Raw genomic sequence first — 25,550 nt, forward strand, 5'->3', positions numbered from 1 at the left:
TTTTTTTTTTTTTTTTTTCCCTTCCAATTCCACCAGCACCCCTGCCACTTTGGAGCAGAACTACATAGTTTGTGAACTGCAGCAAAAAATAAGTGTGTTATATTCCTTTTTGAAAAGCCATTTGAAGAAGAAGAGTATTGTGTTTTTCTCCAGTTGCAAAGAGGTACCAACTGTTTATTTTTTATTCACATTTAATCATCCAATTTGAGATAACAAATTTCAGTTAGACTAGTAATTACATTGTTGAGCCATATAGTGTTAGTTGTGAGGGATCTATGGGTAATGAGAATCTTGTGTTTTTGTTGTGAAAGAATGGGTGGGTGAGACTTTAAGCTCTGTGAGGGCAGAAGCTATCTTTTCTTTTGTGTTATGGCAGGTACTAACAATGCTGGAAATATAATGGCCTTCAATAAATGGTAGTGAGGCTAAGTGTTCATAATCTGCTATCTTCCCTCCCCTACCTGAATATGGAACTGAATATGCTCTTTTTACTAAGCCTCATGTCTTTGCTCAATCTGATCTCTGTCTGATCTCTGTCTGGAAGGCCCTTCCTATATTGATTTAGTTAATTATGGGGAAATGGTGCTTTTTAAGGCTAAGCTTGAATGTCACACTTGGAAGTCCTTTTCTGACATTTTTTAGAATTGCTTCCTTCCTTATCCTTCTGCAGTAGCATTTTGTTTCTACCTTTATTAGTTTATAAACATTTCTTGAATACTAACTAGCTCTGTACTAGGAATAAGGGATTGAGGATGTGTGAGAAAGCTTTGTCCTTCTCCTTTAAGGAGATGGGGGACCATGATCAAATGACAAATATGTACCACTCTTCCTCTGTATTCCTGATTCTGGATGACATACATGTATAGTTGGAATATTCTGGACTGATGGCTTCTGCAGTAGTTTAGCATGGTAAATGTGCAGGTGAGTTTCCCTCTTGTTTGGCAGAAGATAAGTGGTGGTCAGTCTTTATTTTCTGTTCAGCTCTATCATTTTGCTATGTTAAAAATGACTTCAGATCTTTTTCGGACCTAGTTTCAGTTGTTCAGAATTTTATGTCTATTAAAGACAGGTTGGTTTTAGTATGTAGAGCTAGGAAATCTTCAGAGCTCTGTATAGAGCAGTGGTGGTGAACCTATGGCATGAGTGCTGCATTTGGCTGCTGTATCATTGAAAGCTCTGAAAGGTTCACCATCACAAAATTTAGAGTTTCTATTCTGTAATACTTTGAATTTCCCCTTGCTACAAAAGACAGTTGTCTTTGCTTGTTATCTATGATAAATCTTTCTTCTGTACTCCACTTCCTTTCCTTCCATCTACATGAAGCCTTTGCTAATGCAAATACCCTCTTCTGTTCTCCTTACTGTTACTTAATTTTGCTCATATTAAAAATAAAAAAATTTGGTATCCCTTCCCAATCACTGCTTCTTTTTTCTGTTTGTCACAGCAGTCTCTTCTAAAGACATCTCTATTAGCTGAATCACTTTTTCACTTCCGCTTGACTGCTGCATTTTAGAGTGCCTCTGTCTTTGCCTTTTTTCCATTCTGGCTTTCTTCTAGGTAATCCATTTAGTTTTATGATTGTAAATTCCATCTCTCTGCTAAAACTGCCAAATCAGCCTCTGAATTGGAGTCCTGAATTGGATTTCATTTTCCAGATCTAGAGTTGTGTGTACTTTTGATTATTGGGTTTTAAAAATTGTGTGTGTAAAATTCATCTCACAGTTTAACATGTGAAAAACACCTGCTTTCCAATCCCTGAGTTTTGCTTCTCCCAGTTCTTCCTCATCTCAGTAAATGACTGAATTCCTAATTCCTGTTTGTCTTTATCCCATATTCAAGCTATTGATGTAACTCATTAGCTCTAGCACTTCTCACCACCTCCCATGTTCCCTTGCATTCTGGAGCATGTTTAACTTTTCCTCCTAGCCTCCTAATTGGTTTCCCCATTCCTTCACTTTCTTTTTCTTTTTTTCTTTTGGTACCAGGGATTGAACTCAGGATCTTGCACTTGTGAGGCAGGCAGCAGAATCACTGAGCTAAATCTCCAGCCTTTCCCTCACTTTGTTTTCTGTAGTTTTCTACTTTATAGTGAATGACTTTGAAAGTGAGCACTGGAATGTCATTGCCTTGCTAAAAACCTGTCAATGACTTTCTGTGAGTTAGAATTTAAACGTGATACTTGTAGCCTCTCTACATTTATTTCCTATATGTCTTTCACCTTAGCCAGTTTGTCAAAGAGAAGCAATTCAAAGTCATTCTTGGTTCAAGAGATGTATACTGCAGAAAGTTTTCGTGAATTCAGTTTATACTTTCTGGATCTCCATGTTTATTTTTTCAGAGGTTGATTTACCTGAGAATACAATGGTGGCCTGCAGGTCCTCCTCTCTCCCTTGTCCCATTTCATGATGGTCTTTTTTCTATGTTTACAAGAAAAGGATTAAATCCGTTTACTACTAATCTTAAGGGTACATTTTCCTAGAAATGGGCCTTTCTGACATTAGAATATTGCTGTTGAGAAAGTAAATAACTAATAACTTGGTAACAAATTGTTACACATTTTATTTGGCTTCCATTCTTTACTTTGAACAGAGTGGGAGAGAGACTTTAATGATGTTCTTAGTTAATATATTATTATAAATAACTCTTTCATCGTTATCTTTAGCATGTTTTGTAGTTTGAGTTAAGACTTCCTTCAAGTTCATTTTCTGTTTATGTGAACAGATCTTAATGTGTTAGAAGAAATAGGGGTAAAATAATGCTGGCCTCTGCCTCGGTCTAACAGTCCACAGTATCCATTTAGGAGTACATAAAGAGAAACAGCTAAAGCAGTGGTCAGCTCCATCTAGTGCTGTACATTAAGATGTATTTACAGTAAAATTTTATTTATCGTTATTATTGAAGTTATTAAGTACTAACATTTCTTGTTTTAGTCAGTGCTGTTGTAATTATTGTAATAATTGCTTAATATGAGAAGACAATGCCTAAGATGGGCCTAAGAAGTTAAACTTAAAAGTATCACTTTGTTGTAATAATTTAGGAATTATTACATGATTATATAATAAAAGACTTGCAAGCTTAAACCCTAAGATATAGTTCTGTGGGCATCAGGAGATTGAACTGAGAGTTACAGGAGGAAAGGAAGTATGATTTTTTTCTGTTAAATGGATTTCTTTTTTACTTGTTTTGGGTGTCAAATATTTCTCTTAATCCACTGGGCATTTATTTAAAAAGTGTTTATTTTAAAACATTAATTTTATAGAAATTACATTCAAATTTGCAAATATTTTAGATATGAATTTAACAACGTGAGACCATTTCAAAATTCCTTTAGGAAATATATGAGCAAAAGGGTTTTTTTGTTTGTTTGTTTGGTACCGGGGATGAACTCTGGACCTTGTGCTTGCGAGGCAGGCGGCGGTCTAACTCCCTGGCCCTTGAGCAAAATGTTTTAAGACACAACTTGAATATATTTCTCTTTTTCTGCCTCATATGTGAAAGGTTTTTAATAGGCACAACTTGTGTACCTTAAATTTTTGTTGTTCATCTTGTTCATCCACACGTGCTGAACTCATCCTTTTGTTAATACTCAGGTTCAGTACCTGTACCGCGTGTTCTGCCGGCTTCGTCCTGGGATTTCTATCCTTGCTCTCCATGGCAGACAGCAGCAGATGAGAAGAATGGAAGTGTACAATGAATTTGTCCGCAAGACAGCTGCAGTGCTCTTTGCTACTGATATTGCAGCCAGAGGACTGGGTAAGAAAATTTACTAGAACGAAATTTCTGTGATTCTGGAAGACAGAATTCACTTATAAGGCATGTTTCAGGAAATGTAATAGACGCAAATAATTGGCAGTTCTCTGTTTTCCTTTTGTGGGATAAATTAGTACATTGGTAATAGTTGATTAATATTAAGGATTTGTCAGTGAGGCATCCCATAATATATGCATCTTTTTTGCCCTTATTATGTTTCATTATACATTCTTGTGAGCCTCCAAATCAGAGGAGTATTAAAGGTTTAAAGATGAAGGAAATTTTTCCTATTTCTTTGAAAATTACAAACATGTTTATTATAATTCATTTAACAAGAAAAATTAGTGGTCTGCCTTTTCAGAATCATCCTACTTTATATTTTAAAATCATAACATTTAATATACTTCAATTTTTTTCCCCAAAAAGCCATTGTATCACTATGCAGTTTGTAGCTTTTTCAGGATAGGATGAGGATTGAAGTGATCAGAACTTATATAGAGATACAAGCAAGAGATGAGAAGAAGTAAGCAGTAACTTGGATTCTTCAGTCATTTTATTTTGTTGTGTTACGGAAAATTTTAAACTCACATAAAATGAATAAATCTAATATACCTCACACAAATATCACTCCTCTGACATAGTTATCTTTTTTGTTATTTTCCCTTTCCTGTCCTTGTTACTCTAAAGCAAATCTCAGCCAATATTTTAGTTCATTAACATGTGATTGGACCCAATATTTTAATTTAATTTTATTTATTTTTTTGGTACCGGGGATTGAACTCTGGTCCTTGCGCTTGCAAGGCAGGCCACCGAGCCACTGAGCTAAATCCCCGCCCCTGGACCCAATATTTTTAGAGTTCTTGAGGCTTTTTTCTAAGTCCCATGACAATTCTTCCCCCTGCAACCCTCATTGCTATTTGAATATATAGTTTTGAAATATTCTGTAGTACCTTTTTCTATTTCTGACTTTGAACCTACGTTAGCAAAACCATGTTTTAAAGTGGAGTTTATTCTTTTTTAAATAATTTCAAAATCTTACACATAACATCTAGTAACAATGAACAGATAGTAATATTTTGAGTGTTATGGTAGGATTTAGTAGGTCTGTGAACTGCTGAACGGGAAGTGGGAAGACTTTCTGTTTTTTCACCAGCCCTTAAGTAAAATTTAGGATTATGAATTTAAGTAACAAATCATTGTATTTTTAGTAGTACTTTTGACTGTATTACTAATTGAAATTATATTTGTGTCTTAGTTTTTACAGTTATCTTGGAAAATTATTTACACTCAGTACAACTTAGCTGTGGTTATTGGACTCATAAAAAATTATACTAATTTAAAATAAAATTTATTTGCTAATGTTTGTTTATTTGCTTATTTATATATTTATTGAGACTGGGTCTCACTATGTAGTTGAGACTGACCTGGATCTCACTATGTAGCCCTGGCTGGTTGTGAACTCACAATGATCCTCCTGCCTCAGCCTCCTGAGTGCTGGGATCACAGGCATGTGCCACCATGCCCAGCTGTTAATGTTTTATTTAGCAAGGTTGTATGTTAACATGTCAAAAATTTAATAAAGTTGTTGCGGGGCATTTAGCTCAGTGGTTCTGCCTCATACCTCACAAGCACAAGGACCTGAGTTCGAGCCCTGGTACTCCCCCCAAAAAATTTAATACAATTGATATGTTCTATTATAAATTTTTCTTGTAGTCATTTGTATTTTATTTTGTATATGTAAGATATTCTGAGAAGGGGTTCACAAGCTTCAATTGTGGCACAAAAATGTCAGGAGCTTCTGTTCTAGTTTATGAAAAGCACTTCATGAATGTATTCATAAGCAATTTGTAGTATTTAAGTTTTTAAAAGTGCATATGGATTATAACATCATATATGCTGGCCTATAACTTGCTCTCATGTTGATGTATAAACACCTAGCGTATTTATTATGCAGAATGTCATATAGTAATAATTTATTCAGTTATTTCCATTTCTGTAAAAATGGACACTTACATTTCCAGTTCTTTTCTTGTAAAAATGTGCAACAAATATTCTGAAGAGCTCTCCTTGTGTCACTGTCCAAGAACTTCTTCAGAACACATTAATATTTTTTAGCTTTATTTCTTAAGAAAACATGCACATGGGGATAAAAATGAGTTTCAATGAATAGACCCTTCTCTACTTCTTCTATTCCCTAGAAATAACTACTTACTTACTTACTTAATTATTGATTCTTCTGTGCTGTGTAGCTTCATATATGTCTCAGGGATCTTACACTGCTACTTTTTAACTTAACAAATTTGGAAATTATCCAAAGATTTCCTTTCATTATCTCTCTAACAACCATCCCTTTTCTCTAAATTACCAGAAGTAGTTATCTTGGAGCAAGTTTCATTGGAGATGAGTGAAAACTGCTGTACCAGAAATACATTAATTTTATTTTTAGTCATATTCACAGTTGATGTCTGTCAGTTTCATGTTATGGAAAGTCAAGGCAAGCATTATTGTAACATAAAAATGATACAGTAGGCCAGTTCTTGAAAGTGATTGTTTTACTTAACATTCTTTCTATGTAGATTTCCCGGCTGTGAATTGGGTTCTTCAGTTTGATTGTCCAGAGGATGCCAACACATATATTCACAGAGCAGGTAGAACTGCCAGGTAGGTGTTCTGCCCCCCACCCACCCCCACCTCCAGGCACTGTGCTATTTAGATAACAAGACTGCTTCCTCAACTGCAGACAAAGAATGGAGAAACTAGGCAAGTGAGTGCTGGTTGGATAGTTTTCAGTGTGGATTGATAGTAACCTGACACCTGCTGTAAATCATATGCCTGAGACTTAACTGCTATTGAGGAAAATCCATGACCCTTATTTTAGATTATTTTAAATTAAGCTTTTCAAACTTTTTATCAGAACTGCTTGTTGAATATCATCTAATTGAAGGTTGATGACCTATTTTCAGATGAAGAATCTGAGTCTTTGAGTAGTTAGTATGTTGAAGGATCCAGAGCTAAAAGTTTGGAAATGGGAAGTTTGACTCCTCCGGTTGAGATCTTGTATTCTGACCTTCTGTGGTATAGTTTGTAATAATGAGTAGGGTGGTTTTTAGTCTTGGATTTCTTTTATTTCTTCTGGGGAAATTAGAGGCATCAGTGAGGGCCACTCCTAAATATTTTCTTTTCTTTTTATGTTCCTCTTCTCTACATCCCCAGTAAAAACATCCCATAGTTGGTAAAAAAAATCAAACAAGCTATAGGGAAACTGTCTAGAAAAGGAGAGACCAAAATCAGTTATTTGGAACCACATGGCATATTAAAGTATTTGAATACAGGAAAAGAATGACATGGTATGTGAGTGGTATGGAGGTTGCAGTTAAGTTAGAGATGTATGCTGTGGATAGAAATGTAAATGATTAAATGTAAATGCTTTCTAAGTAGCATTTAGTGATACTTATCAGAAGCCATAGAGTTTCTTTGAGAACTGTGAAATGAGAGTACAATAGTAAACTATTTCAAAATAGTATGATCTGCGTGTGGTACACCTGTAATCTCAGTGTCCTGGGAGGCAGAGGCAGGAGATCCTAAATTCCAGTCCAGCCTGAGAAACTTAGAGACTTAGTGAGCCCTTGTCTTACAATCAAAAGAGGACTATGGGGCCGGGAATGTAGCTCAGCAGTGCAGTGCCTGCTCGGCAGGCACGAGGCCCTGGGTTCAATTCCCAGTACCAAAAAAGAAAAGTGAAAAAATAAGACCAAAAATAAGCCCCTAAAAAAAAAAAAGACTGGGGATATAGCTCAGTGCAGAAGCTCTGGGTTCAAACCTTAAGTGTGCACTGGATGGTTCAAAAGTAAGTGTTTTAGTTCCAGTTAATAATACATTTTTTCCCTCTTTTTGAGACAGGGTCTTGCTATGTAGTTTAGGCTGAACTTGAATTCACTGTGTGTTCTAGGCTGGGCTCAAACTTGTGGTGATCCTCCTTCCTCAGCCTCCTGTGTGCTGACATTACAGGCATGTACCATCACGTCTAGCATAATACAGTATTTTCAATAAGCCGTAAAGGTAGTATAACCAACTCACTCTAGCTCTGGAGTCCTTGTTTTGGGGCAACAAAGATTGAAGCTGACAAAACAACAAACAGTAAACAGTGGGAAATGGCCAAATGCCTATTTTTTAGAAAGAATAAAAGAAAAGTTCCCCATTGTTTGGTGAGGGGTTCCATAAGATGGACTCTGTAGATATTTAAGTCCACTGGCTTTTTACAGTTTTTGGTACTGCTGTTAATAACAGAAAAACAGGTTCAGATAGATAGCCTTTGATGACTGAAAAGCAAGCTGCTTTTCTTTGCATTTCACTTCCTTCAAGGCTTCTCTTTTGGTTTGGACCTGTTCTTTGTCCCTTGAATTCTGTTAGGCCCTGATAGTTTGCTAAAGTTAGTTATTTGGGTCCTCTGGTATGTTAATTACTTAAGCACTAACTTTTAGTTTACTTTAGGTTAACTGTTCAAGACCTGTGACTTATCTGCCTAACTTGCCCTATCTTCTTGTTTCATTAAGACTACGTTTAGTCTACGTTGTCTTTGTGGATTAAGACAAACTAGCCTTTAGAATTTTGTTTTCTTCTGAGATCTAAAAGGAAAAAAGGAACATGGTTAGAATAGCAGCCTGTTCCTTCCATTTTGTAAGAAGTTACGTGGTGTCTCAGTGGTCTTTAATGTGTCGGGTACTTGTTTGAATAGTAGTGAATAGTGGTATCTTCTGAGAATTCATTAGTGGTAGTTGGTGAAATAAATCTCATATTGTTCTTAGTGAATGTATAGTATGTATAAACTTGTATACACACATCTGTATTTATTGTCTTGTGAGTCTTTGGCTAGGCTAAGTTGGATATGGTGTCTCACATGCATAAGGATTGCTTACATGCCGTTTACATGTGTCATTAATGTGTTTATGAACAAGTCAGACTGATTCCTTCATAGAACACAAGCAGTATTTTAAAATTATTTTCCCTGTATAAAGATTATTAGATATTTTGATGTATCAGGAATATGTCCAAGGGAGGAAATACTGCAGACTTTTTGCTACTGGAGAAATTATTGGAAATTTAATGTACAGTACTTGAACAGGCTGTGGTGAGCATTAAATTGGGTCATAATGTCTGGAGATGAAGAAGAGTTAGAACAACATTACAATGATTGTATCTGAAGAGAGAAGACTAATTTTAAAAATGTTTTAAAGTAGCTTTTAATGTGATTATTAATTTTTAAAGAAGTCTGTTTCACCCTTTATAACCAAATACATTCTGAATTGATGATTTTAGATGTATAGTCAGTGAAAAGGTAAACATAGAAATGTTTTTTTTAGCTGGGCATGCATGCCTGTAATCCAAGCATTCGGGAGCCTGAAGCAGGAGGGTCGCTAAGAGTTCAGGGCTATTCTGGACCACATAGTGAGTTTGAGGCCGGCCTGCACTACATAGGGAGACCCTGTCTCAAAAACAACAACAAAAAGCATTAAGAAATGCTTATTTTTTTTCTCTGGCAGTTTAAATGTTGCCCTTAATAGGTTTACAGATAATTAGAAAGTTTTGTGGGCCATGAGACTGAATAATTGAGTTGAATAAAGGCTAAATTAAAATTTGAAACTAATTAAAATCCTCTGTTAGGCTGTAATTAAAATCAGGTTGCCAGATAGTGTTTGCTTTTGGAATTGCATTATAATTCATGAATATAGAAAAATGAATTCATTAACAAAGTAGTTAAGGTTAGGAGAATCTGGTGTTTAAAAACTTTTTCTGTGTTTTAGCCAAATAAAAAGGATGATACAGAAAATTTTGCCTTCCACTATTTATTCTATTTTACCTTTATTTTAATCTGTCTAGAGTTATTTGAATCTATAGCAGTTGAGACATTTCCTTCCATTTTCCTTAACCATCTAGACCTCTCTGTTTTTTTGGTACTGGGGATTGAACTCTCGACCTTGTGCTTGGGAGGCAGACAGCGGAACCACTGGGCTAAATCTCTGATGTCCTAGATTTCTCTCAACAAATGATCTTTTGATGCAAATAGAGTAAGAGATATAAATATAGTGTTATAATGCTGGATCCTGAAGTACATCTTGCACTAAACAGTAATTCTATTTTAGATTTTCAGTTTTGTTACAAAAAAATAAAAAAAATCAAGCTCTTATTTCTTACAAACATGTGCAGTTGAAAATAGAAAAGATTTGAGAAAGGTACATACTTATTTGGGGAGGATAGGAAAGCTGTGGGTATAGGAAGGGAATTAATTGGGTTTCTGGTGTATAGGGAGGTAAGATCATTTCAGCAATATTTCATTTCATTCTTATTTACCAGGCTTTATTTTGTGGCTCTGAGATTTTGTGAGGAATTTAGGTAGCAAAATGTGATTCCACTAGGGGACAGCATAGGCCAGACCTTTGCATTGCACACTTGCTGGCTGCAGAGATCTTAACAGCAGGTATCAAGCTAGAAACCAGTTAAAATTCCTAAGTTGGGAAGGTTTCATGGTTTGTGGAAAATATTGGTTCTTTAAGGAATCAACAAGGATTTTTTAATAATCTTTAATTGGTTTATAAGTGGAAATAATAATGAAAAGACAATTTCCATGAGCATTAACTGAAATTTCTGTGAATATCTTATACATAAGGTGGTAACAGTATTAGCTAGTCAGATTTCTCATTTCTTTCATTCCCATAGCTGAGATTTGCTGAGGTCCTCTTGTCAGTCTGTTCCTCCAGGATGGAGGCCGATGCTTCTTTATGTGGCATTCTGCCTTCGTTGGTTTCTAGGATTTAAAGGCTTAAGAAAAGGGCAAAAAAGATCCTTTGCTTTTTATCCCAAAGCAGTGAGAAGCTGGGATAGAACATAGCCAGTGTGGCTATAGAGGTAGATCAGGGTCTGCCTTTTCTTGGGAGTCTTACCATTTCCTAAGCACTTCCCCACCCTTACTCTCCTACTGTCTGCTCACTGTTGTAGGTAGTGATCTTTTAAACTCAGGTCTTGTCTGATGGCTTTCCCAGTTCACTCAGAGTACCAGTGACCTCCAGGCCTGTACCCTCATCCCTCTCCTACTCCCATATGCTGATCTTCCCTAGTTCCCTGGGATTCCCACCCTGCCCTTTGTTGTATATCCAGACATCCTCTTGCCTTAGGGCCTTTGTATTCACGGTTTCTTCTGGAATGCTTTTTTTCTTAAGTATCCACACAACTATATTTCTTACCCTCCCCCAGCCACTATTCCTTCCTTTCTGCTCCTTTTTTTTTTTCCATAGCTCTTACCACCTTCTATAAGAGCATTTACTTGTTTTTGTTTTTTTTTCTTGATTCTCTTTCTCCTTACTAGATTGTCAGTTCTGTAAAAGCAGCAATGTTTGTCTATTTATTGATATACCTTAAGTACTTTGAAGAGGGCCTGGCATATAGTGGACATTTGAGATAACAAGTCAGATTCATGAACCACATTTTACTCAATATATTATCTATTGCTGTGTAGCAAACTGCTCCTTGGCCTACTGACTTACAGAAATAACCATTTATTTCAGTTTCTTTGGGTCGAGAATACAGGTGTGGCACAGCTGAGTCCTCAGACTCTCAGTCTTGTCTCGAAGGTGTCACAAGAGTGCTTTAAGGCTCAACTGGGTTAGATGCATTTCTAAGCTTATTCACGTGATTGGTTGATTCATTTCCTCTGCGGCTCTTGATCCAGAGGTAGCTTCTTAGTCCTTTTTAGTATGGGCTTCTTGGAAGAACAGCTCATAAGACTGCAGCTGACGTAATCAGAGAATGTGAATGACAGGGGAAGAGAGAGAAAGATGGAAACAACAGTGTCTTTTATGACCTGGACTTGGTTCCATCTTACATCTGCAGCTTATAATCAGATATATTCCTTGCCAGGAACCGCAAAGGGTATGGATATAAGATATACAGATTATTGAAAATTTTTTTGGAAGCTGTCTACCACATTCAATGTAATGCTTACATAATTACAAGGATAAAAGCCATCCGTACAGGTAAAACAGGAACAGGTGTAGGACTGATCTTCCTTGGCATATTAGGTGGTACTCTGGCCCAGATAAACAAAGAAGACTGAGATGTGTGGCATACAACTTAAATAGATAGTCTGTTTATACCTGGTCACAAAGCTCACCAGAGACAAACCCCTTGACTCCAGCCCTGGCATGTCCTATTAAAAGCATCTCATAAATGAGGATTCTTGTGCTGGCATACGGCATATTTATTTCTGAGGGGTCATTAGTATATTTATGAAAAGATTTGACAATATTTTTAAAAGCCAATATTTTAAAAAACCTCTTCCCTGCCTCTCACTTCTGTACAACAAAGAAAATGGATAGATTGTGGCTTAGCCAATCACTTTTGAAAACTCAATAAATGTTTGTTGAGTGAATAAATGAATGGATTCATTTAACCATAGAACAATCTTGTGAAAGGTTTTCTTATCAGGAGATGCCTTGCAGAGACTTTGAGGTAAAATAGGTCTAAGGTTATTTAGTTAAGTTCCAAGCCTGGATTTATATTCAGTCCTTCCTGACTCATTCTTGCCAGAGTGCCTTAATCCAGCTGTATTTTACTTAATGGATTCTAGTGGTTGTTGCTCTCAGGCAGGGCTTCTAGAATGCAAGAAAGCCAGGTACTTGGCGTAGGAAGGCAGATGTCTAAATTTGGTGCTATTTGTGGTTAGGAAAACCAACGAAAATATGTCTTTTCCTTCATTTGAACTACGAGGGATAGCTAGTTTATAGTTGTTCAAGTACTATCTTTAAAGTTAGGACTCTTAGTTTTGAATTTGACTTAGTTGTCTGATGTTTATGTACCTTTGGACCAGTTTTTAACTTGTAAGTCTAAGGCAGAAAGGTCATGGTGGAAGAGCATGGGGGAACAAAGGTGCTTATTCATGGCAGCTGGAAGCAGAGCAGGGGAAGGGTGCCAGAGTGAAGGTGCGAGAACAGACGTAGAGAACCCAAGGCCACACCTCCACAACCCACCCATGCGCACCTAGTAGTGTGCTCTGCCAGTCCCAGATCCTGTGTCTATCATGATAGCACCTGTTTGCTATTTCTGAGATCTTAGGCAACAGATGACAGTCTTTGTTCCAGGATATTTTCAATCATGTCTTTTTCTCTTTTAAATCCAGTACAGTCTTTAGACATTACCTAAGTCAGAGATACTCTTTTTCCTGGAATAGTGAGCTCTCTGTGTACCATACTGTGTAGGAGGAACAGAACAGTTCGCCTGAGATTTCTTATGGCTGTCTTTCTTCATGTGCGTTACAGACTGTACTGTTCTCCTATGACATGAAGTCTTGGGGATGCTTCCCACAAGTAAGGCTGAGGTATAGGGAGAATAAAAGTAGACATAAGAAGGGAAAAAGATAAGGACTGTGGAATAGCAAAATGTCTCCTTTTATTTACCTCTTGATGAAACTTGTTTTGTGGACAGTGACTAGTATATTAGTAGCCATGATTGTAGAATTTTAGGGGACTTAGATTCAAGTGTATGTATAAATAAGAAAATGTAGTAGGTAGTTATATAGTATTTTATCTGGAGCTATAGAGCGAATGGAGGGAAACCCAGTTCTTTTTATTTGAAATTTATGTTTTATCTGCTGATGTTTCTAGTCATCATTTGCTTTCATTCACTCACCAAATGTTTATTGAGCCTCTGTTATGTCCCCATAGCATGTGTATGCCTGTCATCAAATAATGGTCCAGATAAAGAATCACACAAATATTGGTAGTACTAAGATGTGTGTTAAATAAGATAAGGGTGCTACAAAAGACATAAAGCATATAAGTGTGTTCTAAAGTATATTTTATTTTTTTGGTGCCAGGGATTGAACTCAGGTCCTTGTGCTTACAAGGCAAGTGGCAGAATCACTGAGCTAAATCCCTGGACCTTAAAATTTATTTTTAATAACTTTTTCTTTTTGAACCGGGGATTGACCTTGGGACCTTGCGCTTGCAAGGCAGTTGCTGGAAGCACTGAGCTAAGACCCTGGCCCTTTTAATAACATTTTCATTACCAAAGCAATGCTTTCTCTACTCATTATGTTAGGCAGTATTGGCAAAACAGTAACCAGCATCTAAAACTCATCATCCAAACTTTCTGTGTGTGTGCATATGTGTGTGTGTGTGTGTATGTGTGTGTGTGTGTGTATGCTGGGGTGTGTGTAAATTTCTCAATCAGATATGCACAGATCTCTTCAGCTACATGTCTTTCCCACTCAGCAGAGGAACTTAGCTCACTTTGTTTGCAGTCTTAATTTGAAATCAGCAGCTTATCTCATTAATGGCACCACTGCTAAATCCCTGTTCCTCTCTCTATATTTTTTTTTAAATTACAAGAATGGAATTATTCTAAAATAGACTTTTAGAACCTGAATTATTAACATGGAGAACCAGGCTTAGAGACTTGATAGTGGCTAGGTAGTTTTAAATATGGACACAAGACCATAATTGGTGGTATGAATAGGAAAAGTTTAACAAACAGAGACTCAACTAGAATGGAGTTGATATGTTGAGAATCTGAATTGGAATAAAGGTTATTAATTTTTTTATTTGTTTTTGGGACAGGCTATTGCTGGTTGGTTCATGCTGACCTTGAGCATATTATGTAGCCTGGGTTGGCCTGAAATTTGTGACAGTTCTCTGACCTCATCCTCCTGAGTGCTGGCACCATAGGTGTGTACCACCATACCCAGCAAGATTATTAACTCTTGGGTCAGAAGCAGACTAGTACCATAACATCAGGACTATTCTCCTTTTGGCCATAGTGTTTTAAAGATTATTTCAATGGAAAATTGGCATATGCTTCTATGCCAAAGGTTTGGTTCTCTTTTAGCTAGAAATACTAGTGAATTGAGGAATATGGAATAAGCTTTTGCTATCTGATAGATAATCATGATCCATCTCTTCAAGATCCTTGTTTCTGGAAGGAATCTTGTATACTGTAACTGAAAAAGCTGTAGATTAGAAGTTTTAGTCTTTGATACATAGTAACCGGTTGATTGGATTTGCTTTTCCTTTTGGTTGCTTGCTTTTAGCAATTGGTACATTAATGTAAAATTAAGTTACTAAGCTTGGAAGAGCTGTATAAATGCAACATGATATTAATAGTTATGATGAAAATGAAAATTGTTTCAGATGCAGGGCTTTTTATATGGTGCCAGGAATATCTATTAAAATAATCTGTCTAAATATATGGAATTTTAAAATACAGGTCTTTTGAAGAACATTTGTTTCTCTTATATTTATCATTTCATTGGGCCTAGGATATTGAGGATATTGCTTTTAAAATCTAAATACTAGCTCATGGGCCTTGCTTGTAAAAGTGCTTTTATTCTTTTGTTTTGTTTTGTTTTGGTACTGGGATTGAACTTGGGTCCTTGTGCTTGCGAGGCAGGTGGCAGAACCACTGAGCTAAATTCCTGGCCCGAAGTGCTTTTATTTTTGAAATAAAAGCTCACTGGAAACTGTGTGGTGTCTGCATATGGGAGATAATTTGTATTTTATGTTGTCTCGGGGAAAGATATATGTAAAGTAAAAAGATAAAATGGCTATGATCTTAACAGACACTTATCAAGTAGGATTTATCTTTGGGCATCGTTTTCTATTTTCCTTTGGGAATTTTTCTCCTGAATGTTGTTGCTGTTACAGTCTGTCATAACCATGTATAGCTGTTTTTTTTTTTTTTTCCTCTTGTTCTTGGTCAGTTTTTGGCCTGTACAGACTTATGGGCCTATTTATTTCACCCTGATGTCTCTGAATTAGGGTTTAGAAAGTTAAAAGGGTTTGCTCTCCCTTGCGCATGTTTTCCACCTTCCTGACTGCGCCTATTGGGCCACACAGAATACCTTCAGAAGGAGATGAGCTTAATTTGTTTCAAGAATCTGGCTTCACTGATAGCATTTTGGGAATATACTGCTGAGTGGTCAGTATTAAGTGATTCCCGTCTTTTTGAGGCTTGATCTGTCCTTGTTATGGTCTTGTTGCTGCAGAAGTTGTGGTATTTCTGATACATTGTTTGCTTGAGGTGATACCTCATTACTGTATATGCAGATAACTTCTGCCTTCATAGAGGGTCCATTCTAATACCGCAAAGGGGGAAAGTTTTAAATTAATTTTCCTTTGTAGTAAATGAAGATGAAAACTTTTGAGTCATGTAACTTTGCTTTTAAAATACAGGGAAGATAACTTGGCAGTAGTTTTTCAGTTATGAAATATAATTAGATAAAAGAGTAAACTATGTTCAGTTTTACTCGCTTCCCAGGTTTATGAGGAAAAGTAAAGAAGCATGAATAAAGTATTCAGTGGACTCTTAAATGTTATATTTTCCCTGTGGAAAATTAGACGTCCCTATTTTCTTACTTCTAATTTTAGATTAATTTCTAATCCTTTGGGTCTCAGTTTAGGTGTCATTTTCACAGGGTAGTTTTCCTGACACCAAGAATGCATTAACCAGAGCTCTGTTTTATATTATTAGACTTTCTGGTTTGTCTATCACAACACTCAAAATCCTGAATTATTAGTGGGTTTAATATCCAATAAGTAGCTCTCTTAACAACCAGGACCATGTCTGTTTTCTCACTATCCAGTAGTGTTCATATATGATCCTTTAATAAAATTTAAAAATATTAGTGAATTGACTAGAAGAAAAAACTTTTTTTGATTGTTTATTTGTTTTTTTGAGACAGGGTCTCACTGTGAAAAGGCTGGCCTTGATATCCCATGTAGGCCTGGTTTTGTGGCAAATCTGCTTTAGCCTCCTGAATGCTGGGGTAACAAGCTGTGCCACCATGCCCTATCTTGTTTTATTTTAATTCACAGTTTTCTGTGGCTGTGCATACAAGAATATTAATATATTTTTTCATGTTAGATTAGTTTTTTTTTTTTTTTTTTTATTTCTTTAATGTTTTTTCTTTTTAATTTTTTTTTTTTTTTTTTTTTTTTTTGAGACAGGGTCTCACTAAGTAGTTGAGACTGACCTGGAACTTCCTATGTATCCCAGGCCGGTGTGGAACCCACAGCAATCCTCCCGCCTCAGCCTCCCCAGTGCTGGGATTACAGGTGTGCGCCACCACACCTGGCTTCCATGTTAGATTAGTTTTATCTTTTGTATAGGAGTTGAGTTTTAAAGTCAACATGTGAGACAAAATTACCCTTTAGTCATCAAAGTAAAGTATACCATCTCTGAGTAAGTGGTGAAAGCCAGTTTTCCCTCCAGCGTTCAATGGTAAAGTTATACTGCATCCAAGGTTCTCCAAAAATAAGCTCTAATGTACTTTGTATTACTTTGTCCTGTTTCCCCTTTTTATATTTCAGCTTAAGACTTTTTATTTTAGTTCTTTCTTTAGCCTTGTAACTTGTGATTTCTTTTCGGTTGGCTCTGCTGTTTTCTTTTGGAGAACCATAGCTTTTTCTGTCCTGCCTATAGGAACTACCTGAAATTCCATTGGTTATTACAGTTTTTTCCTCTGGCAAGCCTGAAGTAATCTCTCTTTAATTCTGTGTTGGCATTTATGGCCCATGACTGTCCTTTCGCACTGTTTTGACATTCTGTGAATAGTCCTGAATCTCTTGCTTGTGTGATTTCTTTCCTGGTTAATTTAAATGTTAGATTACTGAGGACGGAATTTTCATGTTTTTGTTTCTTTGTGTTCTTTAGTTTATACTTGGTACATACTTTTCTCAGTAAATAGTTTGTTGTTTGGTTAGTTATAAAAATGTGCTCCTTATTTTGTAATGTGCATCTTGAAGAGAATGCGTTGAGATTTTTTTCTTATGTTTATTTAAAAAAATTTCCCCAAGTATCCTTTTTCATTATGTTTTACTGCTTAGTGTAACAGCAGATGCTATTGTATCAGTAAAATCTGTAAGAAAGTATCACAAAAAGCTTAAGTAACTGTGGGATGCCACATCAGCCAAAATTTCTGAAGATACAGCACCAAAATATTTTCTTTTAGGTAAGGAAGATAAGTTATAAGAATTAGGGGCAGTTATTTCACCTGAGCAGAGATCCATTCCTTCATACCTGAGCAAAGATCCTCTCTTCAACCTGATGCCTCTGAATATTTTTTATTTTAAAGATTTTAGTAAAATCCTTTAGAAAATGAATTGACTGCTGTAGATTCTGCCAAAAAAATGTATATATCAGGAAAAAAAAACTTGTATAAATATCTGAATACTAAATTTATTGGGGCATCATGAGATTAATACAAATTTCCTTTGGCCTGTACAATTATAGGAGGTGCTCACAGTGGTGGCTGTTAGCCTCCAGACGTGTATTAGTTTGGCAAATTGCTGGAGGATGTATACATTTTTTTGGTGGACTCTATATTAAAGTGCCATGTTTAAAAAAATGACTCATTTTATTAGACTCGTTTAGTGGCTGGAAAAAATTTTTTTCTCTTTACTGTATAGGTAGAGACTTATTTAAGCAATTACCTTTAGTTGGTTCTTTCTTAGGTGCTAGCTCTTGTACTGGGGCACAGCCTTATAATCACTAGAAATTATAATGAGTGTTGGAAATATGATGTAAGGTGGTCAGCACCCTAGGTGTTTTTTTTTCTTTTTGGCACCAGAGATCAAACTCGGGACCTTGTGCTTGAGAAGCAGGCGGCAGAACCACTGAGCTTAATCACTGCCCTTAAGTGTTTTTGGTTTTGTTTGTCGCAGAAGACTAAAAACTGGTATTACAAATATTTATTAATTAGATGAACTGGGTTCCATGTTACCTACTTATTATAGTGTTAAAATGTAAAATGCAGATTGCATAGATGTGTTAGATTTTTGTTTTATTTCCTTTAGGTACAAAGAGGATGGTGAAGCTTTATTAATTTTACTTCCCTCAGAAGAACAAGGGATGGTGCAGCAGCTTCTCCAGAGGAAAGTACCTGTGAAGCAAATCAAGTAAGAGTTACTGGCTTTAATGTTGTTAGGAAAGTGAAGATCTGAATTTATTATGTTTTATGGCCTACAACTACTTCCCTTCTCCTCCTAGTCCATTCAGCTGCTTGGTTTTTGACATTAAAGAAAAATGGCACTTTTTTTTTTCTTTTGAAGAGGCTTTATGTTTCATAGCAAAATTGAAAGGCAAGTTCAGAGAGTTTCTGTATACTTTCTGCCCCTCACTTATATAGCCTCCCCTAGTATCAGCATCCTCAGAAAGATTGTATATTTGCTAGGTTTGGACAGATGTGTAGTGACGTGTATCTACTCTTACAGAACCATGTGCAGAATATATATTACCCTAAAAATCCTCTGTGCATTGCCAGTTCATCCTTCTTTTCCCACTAACCCCTGGCAAACACTGGTCATCTTACTATTTCTATAGTTTTGGCTTTTTCAGAATGTCATATAGTTGAAACCATATATAGCCCTTCTAGATTTACTTGTTTTCACTTCATTTAGTAAATACATATTTAAGGTTCTTCCTTATCTTTTCATGGCTTGAGAGTTCATTTCTTTTTTGTGTTGAAGAATGTGTTGTCCAGATGTGATAGTTTATCCACATTTCACTTACTATAGGACCTTCTGAGGTTTTGGCAACTGTGAGTAAACATTCACACGCACTTTTTGTGTGGACATTTAGCTGCTTTTTTTTGGATACCAGGGATTGAACTTGGGTCCTTTTGCTTGCAAGGCAGGCGCCAGAACCGCTGAGCTAAATCCCCGGCTCCCAACTGTTTTGAGTTATTACCAAAAACATGGTAGCTAGATTGTTTGGTAAGACTATGCCATGTTTCCCTGAAAATAAGACCTAACCAGAAAATAATTAGTCCCCAAAACTAGAGATAAAAAATGGCAGCTCCATTCAGCCTATCCTTGTCCTATCTGCCATCACTATCCTCTTCTTGGTGGCTACTCTGTAAGGCAGGTAAGGCAAAAATAGGCTGAAAAGGCTGGGATCTTTGTTCTTTAGATTTCAGGGCTGATTTTTTTTCAGTTAGGCCTTATTTTCAGGGAAATAGGATGCTTAGATTTGTAAGAAAACTTGTCCTCTAAGGAGAGCTGTACCATTTTGTATTCCCATCAGCAATACATGAGAATTCCTGTTGATTGAAACTGTTAGCATTTGGGGTTGTCAGCGTTTTGGAATTTGACCATTCTAATATGTGTGTAGTTTCGTTGTTACAGCTTGCATTTCCCTGATGATGCAGTATGTGGAGTTTCTTTTCATATGCTTATTTGCCATCTTTTTGAGAGAGATATGTTAAGGTCTTTGGCCCATTTATAAATTGGATTGTGTGGAGGATTTTTGTTGTTGTTTTTTTCTTTTTGTTTTGGAGAGAGTCTTGCCTATAGTTGTTTTGTTTTGTTTTTTGTTTTATTTTTGTGGTACTGGGGATTGAACCCAGTCAAGTGCTCTATCACTGATTGGTTAACTTCTTCCTTTCCTATTCTCATTCTTTTTATTTCTTTCTGTTGTCTAACTGCTCTGGCTCATGTTTCCAGAACTACATTGAATAGGAGTGGTGATCATGGGTATACTTGTCTTGTTCCTGATTTTAGAGTGAAAGTTTTCAGTTTTTTACCTTTTCGTATGATATTGGCTGTTGGTTTGTCATAGATAACTTTAATGAGATTGAGATAAAGACCTTCTATTCCAATTTTCTGTATGGTTTTTAATCATATAGTATTGGACTTTGTCAAATGCTTTTCCTGAAACTATTGAAGTGAACATGTGTTTTTTTTGTCCTTGGTTCTGTTAATGTGGTATATTACATTTATTGATTTGTGTATGTTGAGCCATCCGTAAATCCCAGGGATGAATCCTTCTTGTTCATGATGTATAATTTTCTTGATGATTTGCTGCATTCTGTTTGCTAGAATCTCATTGAGGACTTTCATATCTGTGTTCTTTGAGGAGACTGGCCTGTAGTTCTCTTGTTTTGGTTGGATCCTTCTCTGGTTTTAGTATCAGGGTAATGCTTGCTTCCAGGAGTGAGTTTGGGAGTATTGCTTCCCTTTAATCATTAAGTAAAGTGTTTGAAGAGTAGTGGTATTATATCTTCTCTAAAGTTCTTGTAGAATTCCATAGAGAGTGCATCAGGGCATGCGATTTTCTTTGTTGGCAATTTTAAAATTACTTCTTCAGTTTCATTGACTAATACTGGATTATTTAAAATTTTTGTATCTTCTTGATTCAGCTTTGGTAATTCATAGGTATCCAGGAATCTGTCCATTTCTTCTGAAGTCTGTCCATTCCTATATTACTGGAGTATGGGTTCTTGTAGTAGGTTATTGTTTTTTCTTTTATTTATTTATTTTTTGGGGGGTGATTTTTGAGACAGGGTCTCATGGTGATCCTTCTGCCTCAGCCTCCTGAGGACTGGGATCATAGGCATGTACCATGACACCTGGTTTCAAAGTAGGTATTGGTGATCTTCTGGTTTTCTGCAGAATCTGTTGTGATTTCTCCATTTTCATTACCAACTGCATGGATGTTAAGTCTTTTCTTGTTTTGATAACATTGGTTAAGGGTTGTCTATTTAACCTTTTGAAGAACCACCTTTTCCATTCATTCATTCTTTGTACTGTTTTCTTAGTCTCAATTGCATTACTCTCTGCTCTGATTTTTTTAAAAAGGTCATTAAGTTTATTGGTTCATTTTAGATATACATTATGATCACATCATCATTGGGAATTTGTACCTGTACATGATATATCTTGGTTCTTGTTTTTTTTCCCCATTCCCCTTCTCTCTCTTCTACCCCTCCACCTTTCCCTAGTTACAAAAAATTGTTTCTTTTTCTTTTTTCATGTTTTCTTTCTTTCCCTTCTTTCCTTTCTCCACCCCCCCTTCCCTTTCTCCTTTGGACCTTTTCTTCCTATTTCACAATATCTATTACACATTTGAGTCCTCATTCACACTTTCAGTTTCTCACACCACATAACCTATTCAGTATTTACACAGGTGTGTCCTACTTATTTCACTTAAGAGTATGGCCTCAGGATGCATCCATTGAGCTATACATGTCTCTAGTTCATCTTTCTTTATGGCTGAGTAGTACTCCATTTTAGAAAAAATTTTAAATAGTTTTTTAGACTGGAGAAAATGAGATTCAAAAGAAAACATGCTAGCTTTAGGAAGCACTGAGAATTGCTTTTTGTTTTTGGTCCTGGAGATTGACCTCAGAACCTTATTATGCTTGTGAGGCAGGCATGGTGCCACTGCACTAAATCCCTGGCCTTAGCATTGAGAATTGTAAGGATAAAACTTCATGGATGAAATTATTCTGTGGATACCTGTCCATTTCAAAGAATCTTGGTCTTCTCTCATGGAGGATGTGCTGTTTGGGCATTAGTAGAATCCTTCAGACCTACGTGTATTGTAGAGCCATTGAAACATCCTGGCTTGATTTGCCTGAAAATAATTTTGAAGGTAGTTAGATGAGGGTGGAGCTGTTGAGGCTGTAAAAGAAACAAATTGGCCATGAGTTGCTAATTGTTGATAGTGAAAGTCTATCTTTGTATGCTTTGATACTTTCTGAAATAAAAAATAACTTTATCCGTCATCACTCCGGCTTTGCAGGAACAAAGTGGTTCAGTCTAAACTCAGGAAAATAAGTAGAGTTCGTTTTTTGGAAACCTAGACCCTTGTAAAAATTTTATTCTTTCCTATAGCTTACCTGGGCAGTTTTAAGGAATGCCTCTGTTATGCCTAATTTCTAAATAGGTAAATCAATATTTGTAATCATGACTATTTATTCAAACTGACTTTAATATTTGACTGAAAATGGAAACATTTACCAAAATGACATTAGATATGACTTATTTCATAAATCCATTTCCCAAGGGAGGTTACTTTCTGTCTTTATGAAGTTAAGTAATCAGTGTTAATTGTGGTGTCAATCTAAGTAGCCTTCACTCGCTTAGTGTGGGATATTTAAAGTGTCTTACATGTCATTTCTTCTGTATTTATAAAACAGGACAGTGAGATGTAGGCATAATGTAATGTAGATCTAATTTGGTTCATTCATGAGAAATAATGCTATACATTTAAAAATAAAAGGAAATAGGAAAATACTACATATTATTTACAGTTTCTCAAATTGAGATTTCTTAGTTTAACTATTATCTATTTTTGTTATGAAGAATCAATCCAGAAAAACTTATAGATGTCCAGAAAAAATTGGAATCCTTTTTGGCCCAAGATCAAGATTTAAAAGAAAGAGCTCAACGGGTAAGTCATCTTTAAATTTGATACCTTTATCAGAATTGTATACATAATAATCTTAAATTTCATCATTTTGTGCTACTTCTTTGTTTTTTTGGTTTTTTTTGGTACCGGAGATCGAACTTGGGACCTTGCACTTCCGAGGCAGGCGGCGGAACTACTGAGCTGTAAATCCCCGGCCCTATGCTACATCTTTGTTGCATGGTCATGCCTCAAATATTTAAGCAATATAGTTTTTGTTTTGATAAGTCTAGATTGCTCATTACATTTTCAGAAAGTGTTTCTTATAATAACCTATCTATAGTCTGGAAAGAGACCTACTCACAGTCCTCTGTAAAATGATCTTTAGATGTCTAGTGGCCTGATACATAGTTTATTTGATAAACTTCATTTTTAAAATAAAGTTGATATATGTCTTAGTATACTTGATAAACTTTTCATTTCTTAAATAGAATTGCTGAAAGTCTGTTTAGGAGGTCCTGTTTTTGCCTCTTTTTTACTATCTTACATTGTAGTTTAGTATATGATCTTTGCCTCTCCTGTACCACATCAACAAATGAGCTAGTGAGTAGGGATTCAGAGGCAGGATGCTGTTTTAGTAGATGGATGACATGGGAGGAAGAAAATAACAAGGAGATGTGGGAATGGCAACTTAGTTGATAAGAGTAGGCCAGGCAGTAAAATGTTCAATAGTCAGGCTTTTATATTACAGTTTTGAAACTGGATATTCCCAGCAAGCAAGTAAATTTTATTTAAAGTTCACAGTATCTCTTTTTTCCTAATTTACTTTACATGTTAACAATTTATTGTCATGTTTAAAATAATATTAATGACAAGGCTAAAATTTGGGAGTTTACTGTGCTAGGCACTTAGTCATGACATGTCCGTTTTACATGGATTTTGCATCTACTGTGTTATCTAGCCTTCTCAGCAGCCTATGAGGTAGATGCTTTTGGTTTTTACAAACGATAACTTCTAGCTTGAGAAAATTGAAAGTTGTGTAGGGTCACATGGATATTAAAATGGCATTCTGGAGATTCAGATCCGTATCTTTGAGAACTCTGCTACATCAGGAGAAATTAATCTAAAATATGGAAAACTCAGTACTAAACTGTGTAAAGTTGCACTTCTCCAAGTTCACTTCACCTGAAATTCAGTGAGAAGGATCTGAGAACAAATTGATTTTCTTTTTTTTTTTTTTAAATTTTTTTGGGCATGAAACCATTTGTATGTGTATTTTGTCTAGCAAACATTCTTCAAGTTAGGAAGTTTCTTTTAGAAACTTTGGGAGTATTATACATGTTAAAAAACATATGAATTCTGTAATCTCAGGACTTACTGCATGATCAGGAGGTCATTCAATTATGTGTCAGGAAAATTGGCAGGATGTTGTTTCATTTGTTTGTGCATACAACGAATGAGCCTTCCAGAACAAAGATTATAGAATAGCACATTGAAATAAATGATGTCATTTATTGGGTGTTATGCATGCTTTAGCAGAATGCTGTATTACTAACAGCAGCAAGCTATCTAGTTTCATAGAAGTGATTTTTTTAGCTCTTGATTATAGTTTGGATAGGAGTAAAATGATAAGCAATTGGAGTGATTTCTTGTGGGTGGTTGTAGGGGAAAAATTACCATTGAATTGGAGCCATTCATTTTTATTCATTCCTATGCAGACAGAGAAAATTGTTTGGAGTTAGTTGGGTGGAAAGGATTGGTATAAAGTTAGAGGAAAATACAAAGTTTAAGAAATATGAGATGGATTAAATATGCTGTACAAAAATTAATTAAAAAATAATTCGATATATTTTTTTGCCTATTAATTTTATGAATTGACAGTGGACCAGGACATTTACCTTTTGGTTAGCAAAGTTTTAACATGATTATATCTTTGTTTTAAAGAAAAATGGGAGAAAAATATTCTAAGGATGATGAGTTACTTGAAATTATAGTAAACAACAACAAAAAAAGGAAAGGCTGTAGTAAACTTTTCCCTTTTGTGATTTTGTTAAGCTTCACTTAATGCAGTAAAATTTTGTTTTGTTGAAAAATTATGTTTTGACCTTATCCTAATAGTATTACTAATAAGAAACAACTACTGGTGCTTTCTGTATTACAGAAGATAGGTATTTTATATAGATTTTTTCATTTTTGTTGTTGTAACATTGTAAGTAGATGTTAGTATTATCGTTTTGATAGCTGAGGAAACTGTCAGTTAGAGAAACTAAGAAATTTGCTCAAATAAGATAAGGAGCTCAGCATAGATAAGGTACTCTATATTATTCCAAATTTAGTATATATACTGCTGAAGCGAGCACATTTTTTTTTTCTTTTTGTACCCAGGATTGAACTTGATCTTGGGCTTGCAAGGCAGGTAGCAGAACCACTGAGCTAAATCCCTGGCCCTGTATTATTCCATTGTCTATGTGTTCCCATTATTGTAACGGAATATTAACTTCTAGAGTAGCTTTTTGGGAAGGTGATATTCTGCCCTGAGTTGGCTTGATGAAACCAAATACACAATTTCTTCTACTATTCCACTTCAGAAAGGTAGTTTTTTTTTTTTTTTTTTTTTTTTTTTTTTT

General features: G+C 35.7%; 1 protein-coding gene across 1 annotated transcript in view; it reads left to right on the forward strand.

The window, feature by feature from the left end:
- Ddx10 (DEAD-box helicase 10) overlaps positions 1 to 25,550 on the forward strand; it is a 291,709-nt gene that overhangs the window by 21,462 nt on the left and 244,697 nt on the right. The window contains exons 7-11 of the mRNA XM_010610645.3: positions 37 to 163; positions 3,591 to 3,753; positions 6,327 to 6,411; positions 18,591 to 18,692; positions 22,881 to 22,968. Coding sequence (XP_010608947.1) covers positions 37 to 163; positions 3,591 to 3,753; positions 6,327 to 6,411; positions 18,591 to 18,692; positions 22,881 to 22,968 — 565 coding nt within the window. The remainder of the gene's footprint in view (positions 1 to 36; positions 164 to 3,590; positions 3,754 to 6,326; positions 6,412 to 18,590; positions 18,693 to 22,880; positions 22,969 to 25,550) is intronic.

Source organism: Fukomys damarensis, unplaced genomic scaffold (genome assembly GCF_012274545.1).
Source record: "Fukomys damarensis isolate Sample0158 unplaced genomic scaffold, DMR_v1.0_HiC HiC_scaffold_16, whole genome shotgun sequence".
NCBI classification, from domain to species: Eukaryota; Metazoa; Chordata; class Mammalia; order Rodentia; family Bathyergidae; genus Fukomys; species Fukomys damarensis.